General features: G+C 41.6%; 1 protein-coding gene across 1 annotated transcript; it reads left to right on the plus strand.

Moving 5' to 3' along the window:
- The first annotated feature begins 6,459 nt into the window (after positions 1–6,459).
- LOC134477175 (lysozyme C-like) lies at positions 6,460–11,530 on the plus strand. The gene is made up of 4 exons (XM_063254220.1): positions 6,460–6,624; positions 8,233–8,397; positions 10,703–10,781; positions 11,281–11,530. The coding sequence occupies exons 1-4, from the start codon at positions 6,489–6,491 to the stop codon at positions 11,345–11,347; spliced, it is 447 nt and encodes a 148-aa protein (XP_063110290.1). The 5' UTR covers positions 6,460–6,488; the 3' UTR covers positions 11,348–11,530.
- Positions 11,531–24,141: the final 12,611 nt, after the last annotated feature.

Genomic DNA, 24,141 nt, shown 5'->3' on the forward strand with positions numbered 1-24,141 from the left:
AGTCCTCAATGAATCTTTTACTCAACCTATTTGGGCCTTTGGGTCTGAGGCAACTGGCCACCCTAGAGGCACTAGGAGAGGACAGCAGGTCTTGTGTGACAGACAGCATAGAATATTTCCCTCTCAAGCTCTTATCCTTTATGTCACATCTCTGATGCTAAAAGGACTAAATTGAGGTTTTCACCATTGTAAGTAGTCTAAGGCATGAAGAAGTGAATGCATGTACTGTACTCACTCAAAACTCTCCTGACTATTCATGTTCTCCTAGCATGTGCTCTATGGATGGTTATCTCTCTGGAGGTCAGGAAGAGAGCTAACTTAGATTTTGGAGCCTGCTGCCCCTATAGACATGTACTCCAATTCTTTTAATGTTCTGATCAACTCACACTACCATAAAATCTTTTCAGAAAAGAGAAGGCCCAGGATAAAGAGAGGCTTCCTGCTGCCCGAGAAAGAAGTATACCAGGTTACCTAGGGAAAGATAGAATTTATATTTAACAACTTTTGACTTTCCTTTTCCTCTGGTTGTTGTCTGTTCACACTTTGAACTTCCTTATAAATCAAGAAATACTAAGTGATTCACAAATTGAATGTTTAATATATGAGGAATGATATTTTGAAGTCAGATGTCATAGTGCACATTTGTTCTCCCAGATGCTTGGAGGCTGAGGAAGGAGAATCACATATTCAAAGCTACCATGGACAGCAAATATCTACTTTTCATCCAGACCTGAGCTTGGAGGATGAAACAGACACTTGGACCTTGAGAATGGAGTTCAAATGCTGGCATGTGTCTTAGGAGTAGAACACTTGGTAGTATGAACCAGCTAGTGATTTGGATACCTAACACAGAATAAAAAATACACTCATCTAACAGTAAAGGCAGAATAACAAAGCATAATGTGAACAGGCAGGTTATGTAACATCCATGTTCTAAGTCACTCTGCTCCTTGATTTTTGCCAGCCAAATAGCCAGCCTAGCAGGATTTAGCAATGTTCTACTCTGGGATAAATTCTAGAACTAAGGAAGAGACAAATAGTGACATCAAGGCCCACTGTGAAAGGGGAAATTTTGCTCAATTGCCTGTCGTGTTACCAGTCCAGGCTCATAGAATTTCCAATCGCCTCAGTAGCCCTTATTTTTCTGTATGATTAAGTGAGGATCAGCAGGTATTTAATCAAAGCCACTAATCTGAAAGATAGAGCAAATAAATACATAGAGAAGAACTCAGAAGAAATAGAAACAACAGAATAAATTATAATCACTATGTCAGAGATAAGATAATCACATCCATGGAACAAATAGGGTTGCAATAATAAGGAGATAATCAGAAAATTAAAGGGGGACTGTCTTAGTTACTTTTTCTCACTGCTTAGACAAAATAACCTCACACCCAAAGTTAGCGGAGTAAAGGTTTGTTTCAGCTTACACTTTGTAGAGGTTTCAGTCTATAATTGACTGACTCTAAGGCAGGGTTATCTGCTCAGGAAGGTGGAATTCCAAGACCAATGTAAACTAAAGATAATACTAACAGGAGAAATCATTACACTCTTTCCATGTTAACAGGAACAGGACGATATGCTACACAACAAGCTCAAATGCGATATGAGGCAGGCCTTTTTGCTCAATCACTCTGGCAGCAACCAAAGCATGGAAAAAGCTCCCCTTTAGTGGAGTCACTTCTTCCCTTATAAAAATAAAACAGAAACCTGAGGAACCCTTCTCTGATTTCGTTGATCACCTCTTAGAGGCAACTGAGCGCCTCTTTGGCACCTGCAAGGACAACTCTGACACTGTTAAACAATTGGCTTATGAAAATGCTCATCCTGCCTGCCAGGCTGCTATCAAACCACACAGAAAAAAGGAGGATCTCTCAGGTTATATTTGCTTGTGCGCTGACATAGGCCCTGCCTACCATCAAGCTCAGGTCATAGCTGCAAGTACAGCTGCAGCTGTAAAGGAGATCCTCCTCACACACAAGCAAGAATGGAAAATCAATAATGGCAAATGTTTTAAATGTGATTAAACAGGCCATTTTGTCAGACAATGCCCAATGGCCCAAAAGTCCCAACACAATAACCCAAAACCAAACCCACAAACTTGTGCCCGAGATGCAGAAAGGGATATCATTGGGCTAATGAATGCAGATCAAAAATGGATGTAGATGGCAACCCCCTCCCCCAGCAGGGAAACGGGAATCGGGGTCAGCCCCAGACCCCCTACCTAGGACAAGCCCCTGGGGCTATAAGGTTTGTCCCACAACAAAACAACCCAGCACAAAACAATCCATCTCAGACCTCCTCCGCACCACACAAGGAAGCGCAGGATTGGACCTCTGTTCCACCTCCAACACAGTAGTAACCCCAGATACGGGTGCTCAAGTCATCCCTACAGGGACTTTTGGCCCCCCCTCCTCCTAATACATTTGGCTCCACCCTATATAAGTTTTCACCATTTTCAGAATAAATGAGACTTGATTGGAACCTTTCATCTTGTCTCCGTCTCTCTCTCCTCTTGCCCAGCCCCCCATCTCCGTCCACTCTCCAGGCGAGGCCCACAGACTGATCTGCGGTCCAGATCAAAGAAGTTCTCTGTTGATCATAGCTATTTGTGGTTTCATATGCCTCATTTATCTGTATGTCCATTTCTATATGTGTGGGGAGATTTTTGCCATTATTTCTGTGCATGGAGTATTTATGTCATTTGTGTTGTCTTCTGATTTGTCGCTATTTCCCATTATTCTCAGATCAGTCTTCTTTGAATCATCTAGCAGTGATGACATCAATTTTTCATTTTCTCTTGCTGCTCTTAAGATGTCTTTGGGTAGTTGGCCTCTGAAGTCATCATTGTCTTGTAGTTCTGCAATTCTGTTCCCACATTGCTCTGTCCTGCTGCTCACACTTTCAATATGATTTTTTTAATTTCCTGAATTTCTAATTCTAATTTCATGAATTCTAATTATTTATTGAACTGGTCATTCTTGCATTGTATCATTTTCTTTAGCTCATCTAGCTGTCTGTTAGTGTCTTCTGAGAGTTCTTGCGTCTTTTTGGTTATTACTTGCATTATATGTTTATGTATACTTTGTCTAATCATATAGGAGTATCACTTTGAGCTGTTTTCTAACCTGTTCTGCTATGTGTTCTGACTACTTCATATATGCAGTTTATACTGTTCTGTTCCTTGGTGCTCCCAGATTGGCTTCAGGGGATTTTGGGACCCTTTTGCCTTTTGTTCCCATTTCTGTACTTTTGTTTGGTTTGTTTTATGCTGCTATTTGTGAATGCTTATTATCTAAAGACTTTGTTACTAATACACAGATCTCTTTAGTTTCTGTTCAGTGATGTACTTGGGAATGGCTAGCTGGACTCCTTTGCCACATCCCCTAGTTTGGCCATTTTGTTTATTTTGGGAAAGGAGAATGGACTGTAATTAGTCCAGCAACCAAGTTCTCTGGCATTGTACTCTAGTATTGATGTAGGGGATTTGGGCATGGCAAAGCTGGTTGGGAAAATATGCATAACCTGTTGATTACAAGATCCTAGGACACAGCACCAGAGCAGTCTCAAAGCCCAGCACAAGGATTTCTTGTGAGAAATTGAGTAGATTTTCAATAAGATGGTCTAGAACTCACATCAGCCTGAGGTGTGGGATTTCAGTACCACCTCTCAGGGCCCATAGGTAGAAGTTCTCATGAGTTTCAAGAAAAGTTGGATATAAGAAAAGGACACAGACAGTAAGAAGATCCTGCCCTAGGGGATTTGCTCATGATATCCCCCCGGTATTCCCAGGGTAAACTCTTAGCTTATTTTTCCTCTTATACTTAACCTAGCCTCCCTCGACAAAACCAGATTTTCTCTCATGCTTCACTTTTAAATTTTCAAACAAATTTTACTGCTGCTTTTTACTCATTTCATTTACTTTTTTGTTGAAATCAGAAGCACCTGGAATCCAACTCCAGAAGCAGAGGTGAGCAAACTAAAACCTGATAACATTTAATTGGTGAATTAAATCTTTTATTTAATCTTTCAAAGGATCAATTCTTTGGTTCATTGATTCTTTGTATTATTTTCTTAGTTTCAATGGTATTAATTTGTGGCCTGAACTTTATAATTTCCTCCCTTCAGCCAATTGCAAATGTGAGACCAGCATGGGCTACAAAGTGAGCTCAAGGCCAGCCTGAGCTGTATAGTAAAAAACTATCTCAACAAGACTAATAATAATAATAATAATAATAATAATAATAATAATTTCCTCCCTTCTACAAACTTTGGGCTTGATTTACTCTGCTTTTTATAGAAGCTTGAAGTTCAACATTAGGTTTATTTGAGCTTTCTCTGTTTCTCTTCTGTGGACAATTGCTGCTATAAGTTTCCCTCGTAGTGCTTTCCTCACTGTGTCCCATAAGTTACAGTATCTTACATTGTGCACCTACAACCCATTTCACAAGAGAAGATCAGAAGTGAGAAAGCAATGTAAGCCACTGTGGACAAACCAATGCTCGGCATCAGCCATAACATTTTCCATAGAGAAAAAGAGAGGGAGGGGGTTGGAGGAGCAAAGGGAAGGGAGGAAAGAGAAAGAGAGAGAGAGAGAGAGAGAGAGAGAGAGAGAGAGAGAGAGAGAGAGGGAGAGAGAATGGAGTTCATCTGAATGCAAATGCTGCTTTCTATCTGTATTTCTTTAGTTAAGATATTTCTCTCATAGGACTTCTATTATTGATCTATAAAATGATACAGTGCCTGACTATATGATTATTGCAGGAACTGTGATATTAAGTACTAGTACTTCAGAAGCACTGAGTAGACAAAAGCCAGTATTACTCCCTTTTTATTAATCTTCAACAACTCTAGATAGAAGTTGGTTCTTGGTTGCTGGACTAATTACAGTCCATTCTATCTTCAACAACAACCCTGCGTATCTCCTATTTCTTCTAGTTCATTTCATATACCAACCTCATACACCACTGGGCTTATTTCTCAGGATTCCAGCAGCTCCGCAAGAATCCAGTCAATAGTCATTTTTTAAAAAGCTTTTGAAACTGCTGAACTCCCATAAACTTCAGGAGAATTCTAAATCCCATTGTTCTGAGGATTTGCACATTGGTCTGACTCTGTTCCCTCGAACTTCATGTCTTTGATGTATGTCATAGATGACATAACACTATTGTCAGCGTCTTCACAAGCCTATACTTCCCTATTCTGTGAGGAACAAAGAAAATGTGATTTCAGGTGTCATTTGTCCCTGTCTCTCCCACCTGGCTCATTTGACTACAACTCAGCATCCAGGTGTCAGCTAGAACATCCTTAACAGGTTTATCATGTCTGCTAAACTTCTCATAAACACTATGCTTTCCGTTCTGTAGAAATCCCCAATTGCAGTAAGATATGACTGTTTTAAAATAAACTCTAAGAGGGTGAGGACTATATTTGTTTATTACTCACCGCACCCTGAGGTCCTAGCACAGTGCTTACTAAGCAGAGAGTAGCTGCCAGGGAAATGCAATGAAACCCACCTAGATCACTGGAGGAAGGCATGCATGACCAAGACAGCTAAGGACAGTGGGAAAGCAAATTGAGCAATTACAAGCAAGGACACCTTTCAGAAATGGCTTTTAATCTTCAAACATACGTTGGCGGTGTCTGAACTTAAGATATCCCCTTTATAGACAGATATTCTCAATTTAAGATTGTTTTTGTTGATTCGCCCAGTTGGGGTCCCTTCCTGCACTCTGCTTTTGCCCACCTTGCTTTCTCTACTTATCACAGGCCACCCCCAGCCCTCTGGAGTTTCCTGGCTGGCTTGCATATCGTAAGTATAAAATTGACCTCAGTGTGGTGGCTGATGATCCACTGCTTCATGATCACTCTATTGTTTTATAATTCCCTGTGTCAGCACAGGTAGTCCATAATATGTTTGTGTTTGTTTATGATGGAATGGATACAGTACTAATACATTGGGGTTTTTTGTTGAGGATTTCTGCTGTAAGGACTAAAGTGAGACTGATTTTTACGGAAGTGTGCCTGAATGCCACATATATCTTAAATCTCCTAGTCTGATATCTTTTTTCATGTATGCAGTTAACTATACTATAGGTAGTTATCACAACAGACCTACCAAGTACCAAGGCTAACAACCATGGCAGAGAGCAATAAGAGGACCAATTACACTAGTAGGAGAAGGAAACTGGTCAGCAACTAAATGCAAATGGGATTCCTGGCAAATGCAAATGTAGATAAAAGGAAAGCTACCTGCTGATCAGAGGCTTAAAAAAATAGTAGGCTTTCTGAGACTCCACAGATTAATTCTTACAGCAACAAAATGTTTCACAAAATGCTTTTGAATGAGGTAAATCTAATTATCTCCTGCTTTGCATACCAATCATAAAGGGTAGCCCTAAAAAAATAGAGGAAGGAGGAAGTGAAAAGACTTTAAATACTAGCTCCACTTCTCCTGGCCATCCTCGTGGCCTGTGCTTCCAGTCATCATGAAGGCTCTGCTTCTTCTGGGCCTTGTCCTCTTGTGCGGGACCGTCAAGGGAAAGATCTACAAAAGATGTGAGCTGGCCAAAGCTCTGAAAGAAAAAGGAATGGCTGGCTACCATGGAATCAGCCTGGCAAACTGTAAGTCTGCTCTCCCTACCTGCACACACATTCCAAGAGAAAACGAATGGTCAGAGGGGTTTCCTGGGAAGAGACCGCTATTTTCTTGCAGTGTTCAATATTATAACATTTAAGCATGATTTGCTGCTTTAGAATCAGAGTTATCAGGAGAAGGAATGACGCCATGAGAGGAAATATTCTCCATGGTATATGTTTCACACCATCTGCTGGACTTTTCTGGGGTGACTAGATTTGCCTGTTGCTCCAGATTCAATGGCCTGAGAAGCCAGAGGAAAAGATGCCCTTAGATAGACTGGTGTGAAACCTGGGTTGTAGAGGACAGAGTGATGTGGAAGCTTTCTATACATTCTTTATCCTGATACAGGGTTTGTAACAACAAGATTTTAGAAACTTAATGTGAACTTGTAAGAGGAGAATAAGAATGTATTTCTCCCCAGTAATCGTTTATATGAGGGGTCTCTGCAGTTTAGCAAGATGAGTTTTCCTGTGGGTCTCACTGCATTGTCTATTTTTCATTTTCCTCCACACCATTCATGCTGTGCCATCAAGAGAAGCTCCTAAAGTTTGCTGCATATTTGTCAGTGTGATCTCTTGGTTTTCAGACTATTGAAACATTTCCCAGTCAACAGCTGCACTTAAACGAATAAGGTAGTAAGTGGAAGAATGGATGGATGGACACAGATGAAGTTACATAATAGTCTATTCTGCTCTCCGAGGCTTGTTCTCAAGAATCTTGTGTGACGTCTAAATTTACCTTTAGGACTTACAGGCAAATGTGTACCTCTTGGAAAAATTCTGTTTTTTCTAGTAATACCCACTTTCCTGTGAGCTTTCCTGTGCTATACATTTACTAAATCCCCTCAACAGCTGTGCTGATGTTTGCACTCTATATTGAATATCGACAGAGTAATGAGAGCAGGGCAAATGTGACAGCAATGGCGACGCAGGCATTTCCATGCTTTTAAAGGGCCACATCTTGCTTCATGAGCGTTCCAATCTGAGATGCCTCATGGAAGAGATTCTCTGAGAGAACCTTTAAACCCCAGCATTGGGCTGAGCAGAGTGGTTCACACCTGTGCTCCCAGCTACTCAGGAGGCTGAGAAAGAGGATCCTTCCAACCCAAGAGACCAGCCTGGGCATTATGAGCATACCCTGGGACACGACAGCAAGAAAAACAGTCAAGTGCAAAATACTTTGTAGTTTAAATACAGTATATGCTTGCACTTCTAAAATAAATATCTCTAGGGCGGGGGGCACAGGTCAGCAGCATAAGCACCTGCATGGCAAGTCCAAGTGATTCATGGTACAAAATAAAATTTTTTATTTAAAAAAGAAAATTATAGAGTAAGTGTCTGGTAACATAGAGTTAGTTAAAAAGAGCCACCATGGTAGCACAGACCTGCAATCCCAGAACTCAGGAGACTGAGACAGGAGAACTGCCATGATTTTGAGTCAAGTGTGGGCTACTGAAGGACATCAAATCCACTCTGAACAACATGATGAGGTCCTCTCTGAAACAAATAGAATCAGATGTAAAGATCTGACTTTGGTATACAGTGTAAATCATTTCGTATTATTACTCATTATTTCAAATATTTCCTCCGCAGGGATGTGCTTGGCCAAGGCGGAGAGTAGTTACAACACACGAGTTACAAACTACAATCCTGGAGACAAAAGCACTGACTATGGGATATTCCAGATTAACAGCCACTATTGGTGCAACGATGGCAAAACCCCCAATGCTGTTAATGGTTGCCACGTATCCTGCAAAGGTAAGACAGGAGAGTGCTAGAGAGTCGGCCAGGACCCCTCTAGCACAGACAATAGAGATTCAGTGCAAAGGACAATCTGGAAGGATTCTTCTGGCTCCTAAGGAAACCACAACTCAACTGCTAGAAAGGAACTGCTTTCTCCATCAAATTTTGTAGCAAGAATCACGGGTTGGGGTAATTGCACAGGGTAGACAAACTTCTTAACGTGCCTGCTTTCCTAAATTTCACTTCTAGCACTGGAAACCACAAACCAACCAACACTCCAATGTATAGCACAAAAAGTTGCTCGTTTCAGATGCAAGTTTATGAAATTATTGATTAATTTAATATCAGTTGCTATACTGAGATTTTTATCCAGACCAGTGATAGTTGTGTTATATACTTAGGGATATTTAACAAATGGTTGTGTGGTCCTTTATGACTGTTTCTCCTTTTGTTATGAAATAGTCTGAACAGCCATGGTGATCAAAATATATTTTGCATGGTTAACTAAAAGTTTTTATTAGAGTAAAATGCACATTGCCATTAATTGTCCTTAAAATGCTCTCCCTCTCTCTGACAGAGAGTAGCATTATTCTCGTCACCTTTTGAAGCAGTTCTGGAAGTCTGTTTTATGAGTTTCTTTTCCAGTGTCATCACCAAACAGGGCCTGCCGCTGTGGAGCACCATGCAGTGGAAAAGCAGGCCTGTAACCCCTTAGGGTGTGTCCTCAGCCACCTACTCACCAGAGCTGGCACCATTCCACCTGGGCCTCTTCTGCAAAGTCAAAAGAGCCACGGGAGTCAGCAATCTGAATCAATCTGGGACACTGAGGCCGCTGTGACAGCGAGCACTGAAGACACTCATGAAACAGAACCTGCAGAACTGCTTCAGAAACTGGCAAGAGGGATAGATCAACTGTGTTCAAACAGGGAGAGTAGTTTGAGAAGCTGATGGCTGTGTGTCTTTCACGGTCATAATACTTTTATTGAAATATACAATTTTTTTATCACATCCCATGTAACGTTTTTAGTTTTTAGTGTAACAGTGAAATGTGTGCCCACTTTTAAGAGAACTTATTATCAGACCAGCTGTTCCTCTCCACATATATATTTATTTGCTGGAAGATTTTATTGTAAATTAGAACAAGATTGGATTTTCTTAATATTTTGATTTGCATATCAAAAAGTAAAAAATACTAGGGATCTTGGAACATCACAACACTTAACGAATTAATTTATGAACTCATGCTTTTAACATGTTTATTAATTTATTATTTTATTAATAATTAGTCCCAATTAATTTATAAACTCATGTTTTTCTTTCGTTTTGTGTTGTGTTTTATAAGAGATCACATAGAACTTATAGAATGCCAAAGTATGAAATAATAGACTCCTGAACTGATAATGAAGTAGAAATTCATGTGGATTCTTTTTTACATACAATGGAACATAAATATCTAAAATGTGGTCTTACCAAATGGTTAAATGTTAAATGTGCCATGAGACGAGATTGATTTTCGAATACTCTTTTCAATCTGGTTAATTTATTTCTAAATACTTTGTACTACATAAACATATAGTCACTAAAGAAAAACTGAAATATACAAGCAAAAAAAGAAAAACCAAACTAACAATGACATTCTTCCTACTGAGGGATTCACATCCCTTTTAACTGTATGTATATGTTCGTTCAGAATGTACATGAATGATGTACAGGCAAGTAAATTATGTCATGTACATGTGTATACACACAAGCATGCAAGAAATTAAGTAATTATATATTTGGCTTAGTAGTTTGCATAAGTATCACATAAAATTATTTCCATATCGCCAAATGCAAATCTGCATTTTTAATATAAATGGTGAATATAATTCTACTGTATGTATACTCCATCGCATTTATTAGATATTTACTGAAAAGCACTTAGATTTTTTTCTATTTTTCTCTTTTGTAAATTGCTATGAACAGCTTTGTGCATATATGCTTGAGTGTCTTTCTTCTAATTTTTTTAGAGAATATTTTTTTTAACCAGGAATCAAATTCACGATCTCTTATTTTTTTTTTTTAGGATGAATAATCCATAGTAGAATACCCAAGGAAAACATAACCAGGCATTTCTTTAAACAGTGTATTGTTCCAAGGGTAACTTTCTGTTGCAAATGTTAAGAATTCCAGAGTTCCCAATGGCTTTCCTTAAAGAGAACAAAATGCTTAATTTCATGTCAAAAGGGGTAGATGAACCATCCTAAGCCTTGGCTAGCTGGATCTAAATTTCAAATGAAATTCCCATGTCAGTTTTCATTCCCCACTGTTTCTCTTTCAGATTTGATGCATGATGACATCTCTAAGTCTGTGGCTTGTGCGAAGAGGGTTGTGAAGGACCCACAAGGCATTAGAGCATGGTATGACTGACTGAGTGTTAGGGGGGAAAGGCTTTTACCTATTATCAGCATATGCAGTGAGAGAAGATCCAAAGACCAAAGTGTCTTTGAGCTAAAACTTGGAATATGGTGACAAAATGTATTCCCATTATCCAGGAAACATCCATCTACCTGAAGTGACCCAGACTCCTATGCTTTTACTCCACCATTTATTTTAGTGGGTTTTGGAGATTTAAAATTCTCCACCTTCCACTATTTCCATGACATTTACTGAAAGTATTTCCAGAACAAGTTAAGGGTGGAATGTACACAAGCCACCATTTCTGTGCAGCTTGTTGCGCTGCGCTCTGAGTTTGGAAAACAAAATACTTTATATGCCTTTTCCATTCAGTAAACAGTAGTACTTGATTCTAGCTACTTATTTCTTGAGAGTATGTTTTGTCACTGATACGGATTTGAAGTATGTGTGTTGTAATGAGGACAGATTGTAACTTTTTGTCTGTTTCATTTCTCTTTGCAGGATGGGATGGAGAAAAGAGTGTCAAAACAAAGATCTCTCGTCCTACGTTAAAGGCTGTGGAGTGTAACTGAAAAATTTCCTTCTTCAGCTCATTTTCCCTTTTTCATATAAAGGAGGTAGCAGATAATCAAAGCTTCATAGTACCGTTGCTTCTCCTCCAAACAAAAGAAATGTTATGGAAGCATTAGAAAAACACAGTCTTTCTCCTAAAAGCCTTAGTGTGAACTAATAAATCTTTTCTTTCATGTCATGACTAGCACAAATGGTAGTGAAATTTTTTCTAATACCTTCAATCTCATAAATCTGCAAGGAGATACCCCAGCCATAAAAGAAAATGCCACCAATATTCCTCAATATTACATAGAAATACAACAGAAGTCATGGGAAAGTAAATTTGTCTTAGGAAATAACCCTGCTACTTGACCATGTGATACCTTCAACTGCTTAGCACTTTCAAATGAAGTAAAATAGAAAAAAAAATTAGTATCCTTTCATCCACATTTACAGATGATTAGAAGGAACACATTCAGTGTGCAGTTGAAAGACTTGCAGACGAATTTCTATACCAGTGCCCTCTGACCACGCTTTAGAAACTCAAATGGTCCTCAGGACTCAGTCTCAAACTCTTCAGTAGACATACTATGCTGGTGGGATAAAATGTGATCATATGATCACTTGCTTCCTCATAGACACAAAAATCCTCACTAAGTCACTGCCAGCAGAATGCAGCAAATCATCAAGAAGATCACACACTATAATCAAGTGGGATCCATCCCAGAGAAGCAGGGATGGTTCAAGATAGCAATAAACATCATGTGGTACATTACCATAGCCATGCCCCAAACCACTTGACCATCTCGATAGATACAGAAAAATTACTTAACGAAGTCCAACACCCATTCATAATGAAGAAAAAGAAAACTTTGCAGAAAATTGGAATAGATTTTGCTTATCTCAATCTAATAAGTGTCATCTATGAAAAACCAACAGCGAACATCATACTAAATGGAACTCAACTGTAAGCTTTCACTCTAAGATCAGGAAAAAGACAAGGATGTCCACTGTCACCACCCTTACTCAATATAGTTCCAGAAATGTTAGCCAGAGCCATCAGAAAAAAGAAAAAAGAAAGGAAGAAAGAAATAAAGGAAAGGAATAAGAAGCAGAAAGGAAAAAATTAAAATATCATTCTTTGTGGATGATATGATGCTCTACATAGAAAAGCCCAAAAACTTCTCCAAGACTTCTAGATTAAATAATCAAATTCAGTAGTGTAGCTGCATAGCCAACACTCAAAGATCAATACTTGTCCTATACACAAACAGCAAATACACTGTGAGAAATTAGGGAAAAGACATTTTCACAATAGCATTAAAAATATAAAATGAAATACTTGCCGGTATGCTGGTGCAAACCTGTAATCCCAGCATATGGGAAGGAGAGGCAGGAGGATCACCGTGTTTTTCAGACCAGTCTTGGTTACATAAGCAATTTCAAGGCCAGCCTGCACTGCATGGTGAGAACCTATTTCAAAAAAATAAGATAAAATACATGCATACATACTTAGAAATCAACCTGAAGAAGAAAATAAAAGAACATTACAGTAAAAAATACAATGTTCCCCAAAGAATAAAGATGGTATCAGAAAGTGGAATGATATCCCTTTTTCTTCAGTGGGGAGAACCAATATAGTGAAAAAAAGGGGCAACTTTCCAAATTTTTAAACAGTTTTAATGCAACTGCAATCAAAATATCAACAGCATCCCTCACAGAACTAGAGAAAACAATCTTCAAGTTCATCAGGAGCCAGAAAGACCCACCACAGCCAAGGCAATCCTGGGCAGCAATGGCAAGGCGGGGCCATCACAGTCCCTGACTTCACAGTACTACAAAGTGAGAGTGACATAAAGAGCAAGGTAATGGCAAGAAAACAGACCCAAGGATCAATGAGGCAGATTAGAAGATGCAGAAACAACTCCAACACTTAGCTACCTTACCTTTAACAATAGCCCCCAATGCTTTCACAGGAAGATAGTCTCTTGGGATATGGTGCTGAAAAACCTGGTTTTCCACATTGCAAAGAATAAACCTAGACCTGTGTCTACCATCACATGCTACACTAAAATCAAAATGGGTCAAACATCTAACGAGTGAAACAGAGACACTTAATGGGTTGAAACATGGACTGGATTTCAGCATAGAACTCTTGAACACACAGGTGTAAGCAAAGGCTTTATGAATAAATCCTCAACTGCACAGAAAATATCACAAAGAATCAACCACTGGGATCACCTGATAATTTAAAAGCTTTTACACTGCCAAAGAAACCATTCACAGAGTGCAAAGACAGCCCACAGATTGGGAATAAATTTTTGCCAGCTGTTTCTCACTAAAGGGCTAATGTCTCAAATATTAAAAAAAAGCCCAAGAAGCTGGACACTCTGAGAGAGTTTAAGATCATCACTCCCAGTGGTCAAGGATCCGCCCAGCTTCCAGCCACACCAGGCTGGGCTCTGCAGGTTTCGGGCCTGCCTGGGCCACGGTCAGTCAACTTCTTTTCAATCTAAGGAACTCAGCTGCCAGCTGAGTTGAGTTCCTGCTCACCATCCCGAGCCCTGGGAGAGTTTAAGATCATTGATCCCAATGATGAAGGACCTGCCCAGCTTCCAGTCATACTAGACTAGGTTTGGGAGGTTTTGTGGCCTGACTAGATAATGCCCAGCAATCTTCTTCAATCAGGGGAGTTGAGGGCATGTGAAGTGAGTTCCAGGGCATTAGTCCTTGTCTGGGAGGGCTTTGGATCCACAGTGGTTAGATACCTGCCCAGCTTCTTGGAACACTGGACAAAGACCGAGAGGGTCCAAGGGCCTGACTGGACCACGCTCAGCAACCTCCATTTAATCCCAGGAACTGAGGGCATAGCAGACGATTTCCAACACTCCCAGGGAAAGCCTTGGAACAACACTTCAAACGCGGAAATATAGGAAAATGGCAAAACAAAAACCAAAATGAAATCTCAAACATCCAGCCCATCCCAAGGAAGCTAGACACTCCAAGTTTAAAGGCCCAATCCAAAAATGAGCATCTCATATGAAGACACTTGTCAGATGAGGAAGTACTAATGACAAACAAATACATGAGAAAATGTTCCACATCACTGATCATTCAAGAGATGCAAAGTAAAACAACACTGAGGTTGCATCTCCAGAAAGAATGACTAGTATCAGGAAATCAAGCAATCACAGATGTTGGCAGGGCTGTGGGCATAAAGGAACACTTCTCCACTCTTAGTGGAAGTGTAGACTGGTGCACCTACTGTGGAAATCAGGGACAAGATTCCTCAGAACATTATAACTAGAAGTTGATTTGACCTAACTGTGGTTGTCTAACTAATGGTCGACCTGAACACCCAGCTCAACTGAATCAGCATGCTCTGAATATGGAATGCCCACCTGAAGATTGTTTCCTCCAGCATGAAAAGGAGAGGTGGAGGGGAGGATGTGTGCTGTTAATTCTTCTGGAGAAGCTTGTCACATGGTTTTCCTGACATGAACTCTGCTATTCTCATCATTGGAGGAGCTTGGGTCCATGATTTCACTGAGCACGGCTGCATTTCCTTTCGGGGGAGCTCTAGTCCTTCCTTTGAGCACAGCTTCGTGGCTCCATTGCAGAACCTTCAGCCTGCTGACACAGATCCTTCAACCCACTGGAGCAGACTTTGTAGCTTCCACCACTGACCTATGGGCCGTCTCAGGGTGGATCCATGGAAAAGACTTGCATGCATCATTGTTATGGGCTCTAGGACTCCATTTGGACTTTTGGAGGACATTGCCCTGGAGTCTTGGTCTTCAGCTAGACTCGAGTAGGAGATTGTTACGGCCTGTAGGACTTTGCTTGGGCTGATGTGGGATATTCCCATTGTATGTGAGCCTTCTGCTGGTTTTTTGGGGGCACTCGTGTGTGGACAGGTCTTCCGCACTCTTTTGTATTTGACTCTTTAAGTGAATATTATAAAATGATCTTACAAATTATGTGTCCTGTGTTAAATATATTTCTTTGGGAACCCTGATCATAACACTAGCTCGTCCCCTTCTTGATCGTTTCCCCAAAGAATTGGAATCATATCACAGCAATATACCCACTCCCATGTTTCTAATTACACAGTTTGTAATAGCTAAATCTTTGGAAATGGCTCAAATCTCATTAATGGATGAATGTATGAAGAAATGGGAAGCTTTTTGTTTTGTATTGTTTTGTTTAAAGAGAATAAAGACAAGCAGATTAAAACAGAATAAAGCCAATCAAAACAAACCAGTGTGACATCAGACTTCAAAACAATATGAAATTAACAATTGTTACCGTAATGCCTCTTGTTGCCTCCAAATAGCTGCAGGTACCTTCAGACATAGTCAAACTCAAACAGAAGAAAACAGAACAGGACCAATAGAAACAAAATAATAATGCAATAAAAGATATCAAAACAAGACAATAATAAATCCAAAATGGCTACCATAATAGATCCTATTGTCCTTGAATTAGTTGCCCATGCCATCGGATATAATAAAATCAAATGAAACAATACACAATAAAACCAACCAAACATAAGAATGAAAGTGATACACGATTTCGAGAGAAGATAATAGGGAATTAACAATGGCTACCACCTTCAGAGGGAGATTCCTCATAGGTGCCACATTGTGTGTTGTTATCCTCCAAACAGATGATCAGACTACCAGATTTAACTGCAAAATCATTGAAACACTAAACTTACAAGCATTAAATTGTGTTTTACTTCAATAGCTATCACCGCAGCCTGTGTTTCTCCAGATCAGCTGATCATTTCTGGGGCAGGGACACGACGAGTGTGTAACTCTTGTTGTTTCTCATCCCACGCACCATAAAGGGCTGGCATCAGGCTTTCCCTGCCAATGGTCTGTGCATGGGGTTGATTCGCAGAGAGGGATTGCTTCTTGTTCTCTTTCCCTGAAGTCTGAGGATGGCCAGAAATGGCCAGTTTTTCTACAATGGAATCCTACTCTGTCATAAACAAGGATGAACTTGAGTTGCTGCTAGGTAAATGGATGCACCTTGAGACCATACACTTAAGGTAAATATATTGGACACACATGTTTCACTTGTGTGAGATATCAAAAGGGTAAATATGAATTAAAATAGATATAAAATAGATACTGGGAAATAGGAATAAAATGCTAACTGGGAAGGGGAACAAGGGATGGGTCAGAGGAAGGGAAGGAAAAGAAAATAAAAAGAATGGAAAATGAAACAGAAATAAAGATTTTATAGATAAGGAGGAAAGGAGAGACAGAAGGGAATAAAATGGGCAAAAAAGCAGAATCAAGCAATATTAGGCAGAGGCACAACCTCTGTGGTGAATGGGATCATTTTATGTATCTAAATTGATTTGGGCAGAAAAACCATGGACTGCAAAAATTAAAAACAGTGCTTTATTAGCTGAGCTCAGTGGCAACACTGTCCCAGAAAGAAGCCCAGGAAAGTGTGCCCCAAGCCAGAGGCATCAGAAAGTCATAAAGTAGCAAGCTGCAAGGGGAGGGGTCAGGGCCTCCACAAAAGGTAATTTGGTTTATTGGTACAGCAACCAGGGAGGTGGAACAAGCAGTTACAGGAACCAGGGAGACAGGGAGGGGGTTGCATGGGGGTATGTTACAAGGTTGCAACTTAACTGAGGATTACACAAGCTTTACAGGAAGGAACAAGTTATAATAAGTACAGCATATTTTGGGGTTTTGAGCCTATAACATAAATCATAACAAATAAACAGAAACAAACAAACAAAAAAGGTTAATCACTTCCTGTAACATAGCTTAACAAATTTTATTTTCCATCTACCTTCATTGAGACTGAACAGAGCTCTTGCCCATTAGCCCTTTCCAAACTCAGGACTGTGTGCTACAAACCTCCTCTGCTCAGCCCCTGTTCCATTCTATACAGAAGGGCTCTTCCTGCATTTATGTTTCCACCCTTGGCTCAAACCTACCCCTGTCCCTTCTAAACTCTGTGTTAATATTCTTAGGAACCTCATCAGGAAGTATGTAGACTCCAGCTTCTCAAAATCCTCCTACACCCTGTACACCATCTCTCCTGTATCCTTAAAACCTGGAGAATGGGCATATGTGAAGCACCTCGGCCCCTCTAAGGGACAGAGGCCGAAATGGACTGGGCTCTTCCAGGTAATCCTGACTAGGCCACCATCAGCAACATTAAAAGTTCATTCCTCCTGGGTCATTTCTCCTCCCTAAAAAAATGCTCCCCTTTTCCAGCGTACATCTACTGGACCTAAAGACTCCTGAAGGTCACCACACTGGCTCCTGTGACTCAAGAGACAGAAGATACAGCTGGACAGTGCCACGAGTCTCTCATTCATACCTTTGCCTATTTCTTGACCATCCTAATAGAAGAATTCCCCCATTCGTCACATTTTTCTTCCTAAGCAGCATCATCCTGGATGTATGGCTGTGGGAACCCCTCTCACACTTCTGCCTTCCACAAAGCACCACCTTGACTTCCTGTGCTCTCCTGCTCCAGGCCACCCTTCTCACTGCTACTCACACTCTTAACCCCTAACACCACGACACGGACCCTTCCAAAGCAGCAGTCTGAGCTCTGCCACCCTCCTACCACCGCAACACTACCTGAAAACTCTCTTCTGGGTTTCTGGGTGCACTTCCTTCTAACACAGCTAAAATGTCTCTACATCAAGCTGTTGCCAACACAGAAATAAAGACCCCCTACAGGATACTCCTTTCGCCCACAGACTAATTCACAAATGCAAGCATCATAATCTGCCTGATGGCGGAACATTCCTAAAGCAAAGTTGGCTGCTGTTAGGCAGGAGAAGAGCAAGGTAATGCACGCAGCCTCTCAGCTCTCCCCTTAGACAGCCGCAGCTTTAGCTCCTCCTTCTATATGGGCCCAAATTCCAGGCAGTCTGACACTGACTCCCCACCCCACCCCAAGACCTCCTCCTCTTGTCCAGATTTGGCCTCATGGGATTCTTCTCTCTACAAACAGGCATCTTGTGGGTGTACAGAGCCAAGGCATGTATTTGCTTACCAGCCAGCTGGACCAGTGTCTGTGCTTTGTGTTTCGGCAGCCCCTGATCTCAGGTTTGTTACCTCTCCCTTAACCCGTCCCCAGCTAGTGACTGACTTGGGAATATTCACAAGAGCCTGAAAAGTCATCAGAGCCCAGGAGTCTCTCTTTTAGAGTTCACCTTGCTGCCCAAAGTACTTTCTGAGGGACTTAAAGAAGTTTCTGACCAGCTGGTCAGACAACTGGGTCACTTACAGGAGCAAGTAGACTGCTTGGCCTCAGTCATCCCGCAAAGCCACAGGGGCCGTGATTTCCTGACAGCTCCACAGGGTGCAATATGTGTTCCTCTCCATGATCAAGGTTGCTTTTACATCAACAAATCCTGCCTCATCAAGGATGGGCCAAAACACCTTCATGACCAAGGTGCCAAAGTGAAGAGAGTCCTAATAACTTGTTCTCACTACTTCCTTACTGAATCCTACCTTTCCTGGCCCCTTTGCTTGGATCTAATTCTCCTTCTCTGCTTTCTTCATTTCCAGGAATGTGTGGTGGCTTTTTCCAGGTTAACTGCTTAGGATCACCATGCTTCAGTCAGTCCTGCTCCAGAAATCCTTCAGCCCCTGAGGAGTGAGAGCCCCCAGACCAGGCAGCAGAGCCCCCTTTGCAATGCTCTTGCAGAGCCAGGAATGATAGAAAATGGCCATTTCTCAGGCCCACCCACACCAGCAGTCCTGATAATTTTTCTGAGGCTTACCTTAAAACCAAAAAGGCCATGCCAAAGAAAATCTCTAAATCCCCCTTAGGCTGGTAGGGGCACATTTCTTTGTTCCTAATGGTCGCAAGAGACGTGGGTGAGGTCCCTCTCAGGTTTTAACAGAAAATATGTTAGGACTGGTGTTTTGTCTGTTCGTTTGTTTTCTTTTTGGTACTGGGGATTAAACTCACGTTCCTGCACTTGCCAGGTGGCCTTCATGCCTTTGAGCTAAACCCCCAGACCCACAGCTAGGACTGTTAAATGTGTCCCATCCTCATTCCCTACCTTCCACCTGGGACTCCTCCTCCTTTTGTTCCCTCTCTTTCTGGATGAGGGACATTTGCTCCTGTCAGGTGCAGCCACTCCATCTCTAGTCCCTCTTCCCCCACACACTGTTCTAAGCTTGTCTGTTTTTCCCTCTGACCTGCATCAGCTCTGTCACTGTACGCAATGCACCAGTGACCTGCTGTCGTACAGAGAATGCCTCCACTGTCCCCATGGAGCTCTGCCACTTTAGCCTCATCCTCTGATCTCTTTTCCAACATCCAGGAAAATATGTGTTCTCAACCTTTCCACATGCACACTTGCATTCTCTTTTGAAATCTTTGCAGTATGACTTCTGTCCGCACTCAGCTAACACTTCCTGTCCACGATGTGGCCCCTGACTCCTCACTGCAACTTAGTTGCTGTTCTTACCTCCTCTTACTCTGCCTCTCAGCAGCATTTGACAAAGGGAACCACTTTTTACTTCTAGGAGGTTTATCCTTCAGCTTCTGCCTACCCCTACCTGACAGATGCCTCCTGCTCGATCATCTTCCTGCGTATTTCTCTAACACTTCACTTTCAATGAGTGAGAACCCCAGCCTAAGGTCCATAACCACTGCACATAACACAACTGTCCTGCAGCAAGCACAGGGTGGCCCAGTAGGTGCTCTGTGCGTGTGGCAAGGAGATAAATCCTGGTGTGATGAAATCTATGTCTGTCTTCTTAAAGGATTTTCCTAGGATAATATTAATAAGATCCACAATTACAGGTGTGTGTCAGACCTATGTACATAGCCTAAGCCTTCTGGGAACTCCAGGTAAGCCAAGAGAGTTGCACACGTATGTGGCAATTAGGTCAACTCTACCAAGTACCAACCTAGGCCTGGTTGCCACAGCAGAAGGAGACAAATGAAAGGACTTCCAGGAAACCTACTAGATCCCATCCAGATTTGCTGAATATGGTTTCACTGTATTTTCCAGCATATTTTCCATCAGGATGAATATTTTATGAAACGTTTTGGAATTTGTGGGTTTTGCAGACAGCATGCTTAGGGAAAAAAGGCACAGCATGTAGAGGAAACAGAAGGAAAACAGGACATAAGGAAGGGAGTATACAAGGAGTCCCCGAACAGCGCATCCTCACCTGTGACTGGAGGTGGACACATCACCAAGTGGGAGAAGGTGAGGGTTATTTATTCGGCTCAGCTTTCAAGCAAGAGATTTGAAGCACAGTCACTTGTGGGTGTTAGTGTAGCACCCTGTTGGCACTGTGCAACTTGTAATTCCTTCTATCCTTTCTCTGGTGCATGTTGAGTCATATTATTTTTTCTCAGTAGTATTGAAATGCCTGACCCAAAAGGCAACAGCAGCAACACCAAAGCACCAAGTAAAAGTAGATTTATGGATGCTGATAGTGTCCTAAATACCAGGAAAAAGATTCTGTGCCTTATTGACTGAATTTTCAATGAGCACACGTTTAGATTACTGAAATAATAAGCATGAAACACCTGAAAGTGCACATGTCTCCTTGCAAACAAGAGCAATAACAACAAAAAGGTGTGCATTTGACAAACCAAACTACATACCATTTTCTTGTGATCCATGCAGCTATCAGAGACATGAGTGACATCAGTGGCCCAATTGTGGCCTCAAGTGCCCTCAACAACTGAGAAAGCAGCCCCACCCCACACACTGGTAAGAACATTGGGCCCGTTCACAAAATGCATCACAATGATTCCTTCCATCAGCACAAACCATTGTGAGTTACGGCAACGCCAATCTTCTCAGGAAGTCTTTTCATATACTTCATATATTGACCCAAGAATATTATAGTGTATTTTAATTAATACTAACAGGGAAGTTAGGACTGCGGGGGCAACAGTGAAAAACAGCATGAGAGCACAACACAGAGTGAAACGACGTTTCAAAGACAGAGTTGTGGGTCCTGCTAGTCTGGAGTCACTGAACACTGAAACAGTGGCAAGGAATTTTTGCCAATTTCGTGAGGATCAGAAGCCTGGGACACAACAGCTATTTTCAGGAAAAAAATTTGATCCCCGGGACTGCCTGGCACCTTCTCACTTCCCACTTTCCTTCTCATTCTTCTTAGGACAAGCGATTTAGATCACATAGCATAGCTTGTTTTTTGTTGTTGCATGAGTGGATGCTAGGCACATCCCTTTGTCTTGGTTTTGTAATTCAAACAACATTTGTTCATAAGCTCCACTTCACCCTGACTGTTGAGGCAAAGATTATCTTCTGAAATCCCTTTTGAGCAGATTTTCTGTCTAGCAGCATCAGAGTGTGAGACACTCCAAAGTCAGAAAGTCTGCAGAGCCCTTCCAGTCAGTCTGTCAAGGGTGGACCTGGGATGTTCACCCAGTGCCTGTTGCTCCTCCTGGTGTGGACACTCAGGCCGTGCCTGGTTTGAAATGGTCCATTCCCAAAGCAAGGCAACTAGTATCAGTGTCCTCGAGAGCCTCTAGCCCACCCTGGGCCTCAAATTATCCTTGGCTCCTTGTGGTAGACAGCAGCGAGGTATCTCTTAAATCTTCTATTAATGTGTCATAAATCAGGTCATATTGAGAAATTCTAATGATCATTTTATATTTTTTGATTATCTCTTTATTATATCAACCCTGCTTATTCCATGAGGGTAATATTTCTCTTCTATCTCTAATATCTGTATTGTATTTTATTCTGTTACCTCTGAGTTCTTCTCATCTTTGCTCTGTTGTGATTTGGGGCTTTATCAAGTACCTGCTGTCCTTAATTTGATCATGTACAAAACTGCAGTTCACAGAGGTGATTGGAAACTGTATGCACCTGGCGTGGGCAAACAACAAAAAATGTGCAAAGCTGCCCCTTTCCCAGTGTTATTGTCTGTTTTTTTCTCTTGTTCTGGAATTTACCTCAGAGAAGAGCACTATTGGATTCTGCTGCATTGGCTGTTTGTCTGGAAGAAATTGATTAGAGTGGGGCAGGTTGAAAGCTGTGATTTCCGGCTTATTGCTCAGAATGTGGACTAAGTCACCTGAGTGTTTGCATTATGGCTTTGTTATGCTGCCTTTATCTTTAGAAGAATGATTTTTTTGTCTTCTGTGCTAGGCATCCACCACATCCAACTGTAGCCGTTGACATCTAGTCTTGTGACCCATGTGTCCTAGCTGGGAGCAAACTTACTGTCTTGCTGTAGTGAGTGGGGAATTGATCATTTGTCAACCCAGGAGTAGAACACTCAGCTGAATTCAGTCAGCATGGTTTGGGCTTGGAAGAACCACTTTGAAGAGGACTGTTGTACTAAGGATAGAAAAGAAAAGTGAGAGGGAAGGATGGCTCCTTGGAGGAGCTTCTCCCAACTGCTTTTCTCTGGAACTGAGTGGTGGATTTTTCTTTGAAGGAGCTGTGGGGAGCCCTTAGGGGGAGCCTCAGTCCCCATCTTCATCATGGATGTCGTGTCCTGGCTTCCAATGCAGACCCTTTAGCCTTGGGCCACAGATGTCTGTGTCTTTTGGCACAGACATTTCAGTTCCTGGCGCTGGCTCTTGAGTCATTCCAGCACAGATCCTTCAGCCTCCTGTCTGGGATCCTCAGGACTCCCAGTAGACTTGCAGAGGACATTGCTGTGGCCTCCAAGCCCCCGGCTGGAACCTTCAGATCTCCAGCACACAGACAGACATTTTGCATCTGCATGTGACTCTAGGAAGCACTAATTCCCTCAGCCTCCAGTGTAGTTAATACACAGGTACAACATCACGTCTGACTTTAGAATATCATTCTTTATGCGTTACACACACACACACACACACACACACACACACACACGTGCGAGCACACACAGAGAATGCCTTCTAAATCCAGTAGACCAGTAAATACTTTCTCCTTTATATCATTTCAAAAGGTGGACATACAACCACTAGAGGAAAAAGAAATTTAAATGGTGGTAAATATACATGCTGGTTTGCCCAACAAAGCCTGGTGTTCAACTTTTCCAGGCAACACGAGGGCTCTCCTACCATGAGGAATCTCCCTCGAGGGTTCTGTCACTCAGGACAAGGTTCATGGCGGTGTGAGTTGGCCAGACCGTTAAAGACTTGGAGTGGATGGCTGTAGGGACATTAGCCTCCCAAACAGTAAGTCAACTCTCTTCCTGACCTCCAGACAGCCACAGATAGAGCAGATCCTAGGAGAGAATGAGTGGTCAGAAGGGCTTTGAGTAAATATTTGCATTCATTTCTTTGAGGGCTGGAACACTTGCAATGGTGCAAACATCCATTTACTCCTTTAGCATCACAGGTGTGAGGTAAAGGACTGAGAACTTGAAAGGAAAACATTCTACGCTTTCTGTCACACAAGACCTGCTGTCCTCTCCTAGTCCCTCTAAGGTGGCCGGAAGACTCAGACTCATCGGCCCAAGTAGGCTGAGTAAAAGATTCACGAGGACTCCTTTGGAACTTAGGTACTGCGTGACCAGATAAGCACACTATTTTTCGTTTATTAAATTTCCCTGCCATGATACGGAATTTTTTAGAGTGAATTTTTGAAAATTCACATTATGAAACATTATGAAACATTTTATTATTGTTATTAACCCTGATTGACTTTCATTTTCTTTACCACAATCCAGGATGTGTCAAAGTGAACTCAAGCAGGCAACTATTCTGGAATGAATACTATTCTGGAATGAATACCTGACTGGATGTATACTAGATGGGAAAGCTAGACAGACATTAACAATAAGTCAGGAGTGTAATCCTAGCACTCAGGAGGCT

The sequence above is a fragment of the Cavia porcellus genome, unplaced genomic scaffold, assembly GCF_034190915.1.
Source record: "Cavia porcellus strain 051 isolate PalLab524CR breed Dunkin Hartley unplaced genomic scaffold, mCavPor4.1 scaffold_8, whole genome shotgun sequence".
In the NCBI taxonomy this organism is placed as follows: Eukaryota; Metazoa; Chordata; class Mammalia; order Rodentia; family Caviidae; genus Cavia; species Cavia porcellus.

Bases quoted from the DNA above. Each gene is read 5' to 3' on its own strand.
- LOC134477175 (XM_063254220.1), top strand. From the start codon at position 6,489: ATGAAGGCTCTGCTTCTTCTGGGCCTTGTCCTCTTGTGCGGGACCGTC. The intron at 8,398-10,702 runs GTAAGACAGGAG...TTTCTCTTTCAG, and splicing joins TTGCCACGTATCCTGCAAAG to ATTTGATGCATGATGACATC. The intron at 10,782-11,280 runs GTATGACTGACT...TTCTCTTTGCAG, and splicing joins CCACAAGGCATTAGAGCATG to GATGGGATGGAGAAAAGAGT.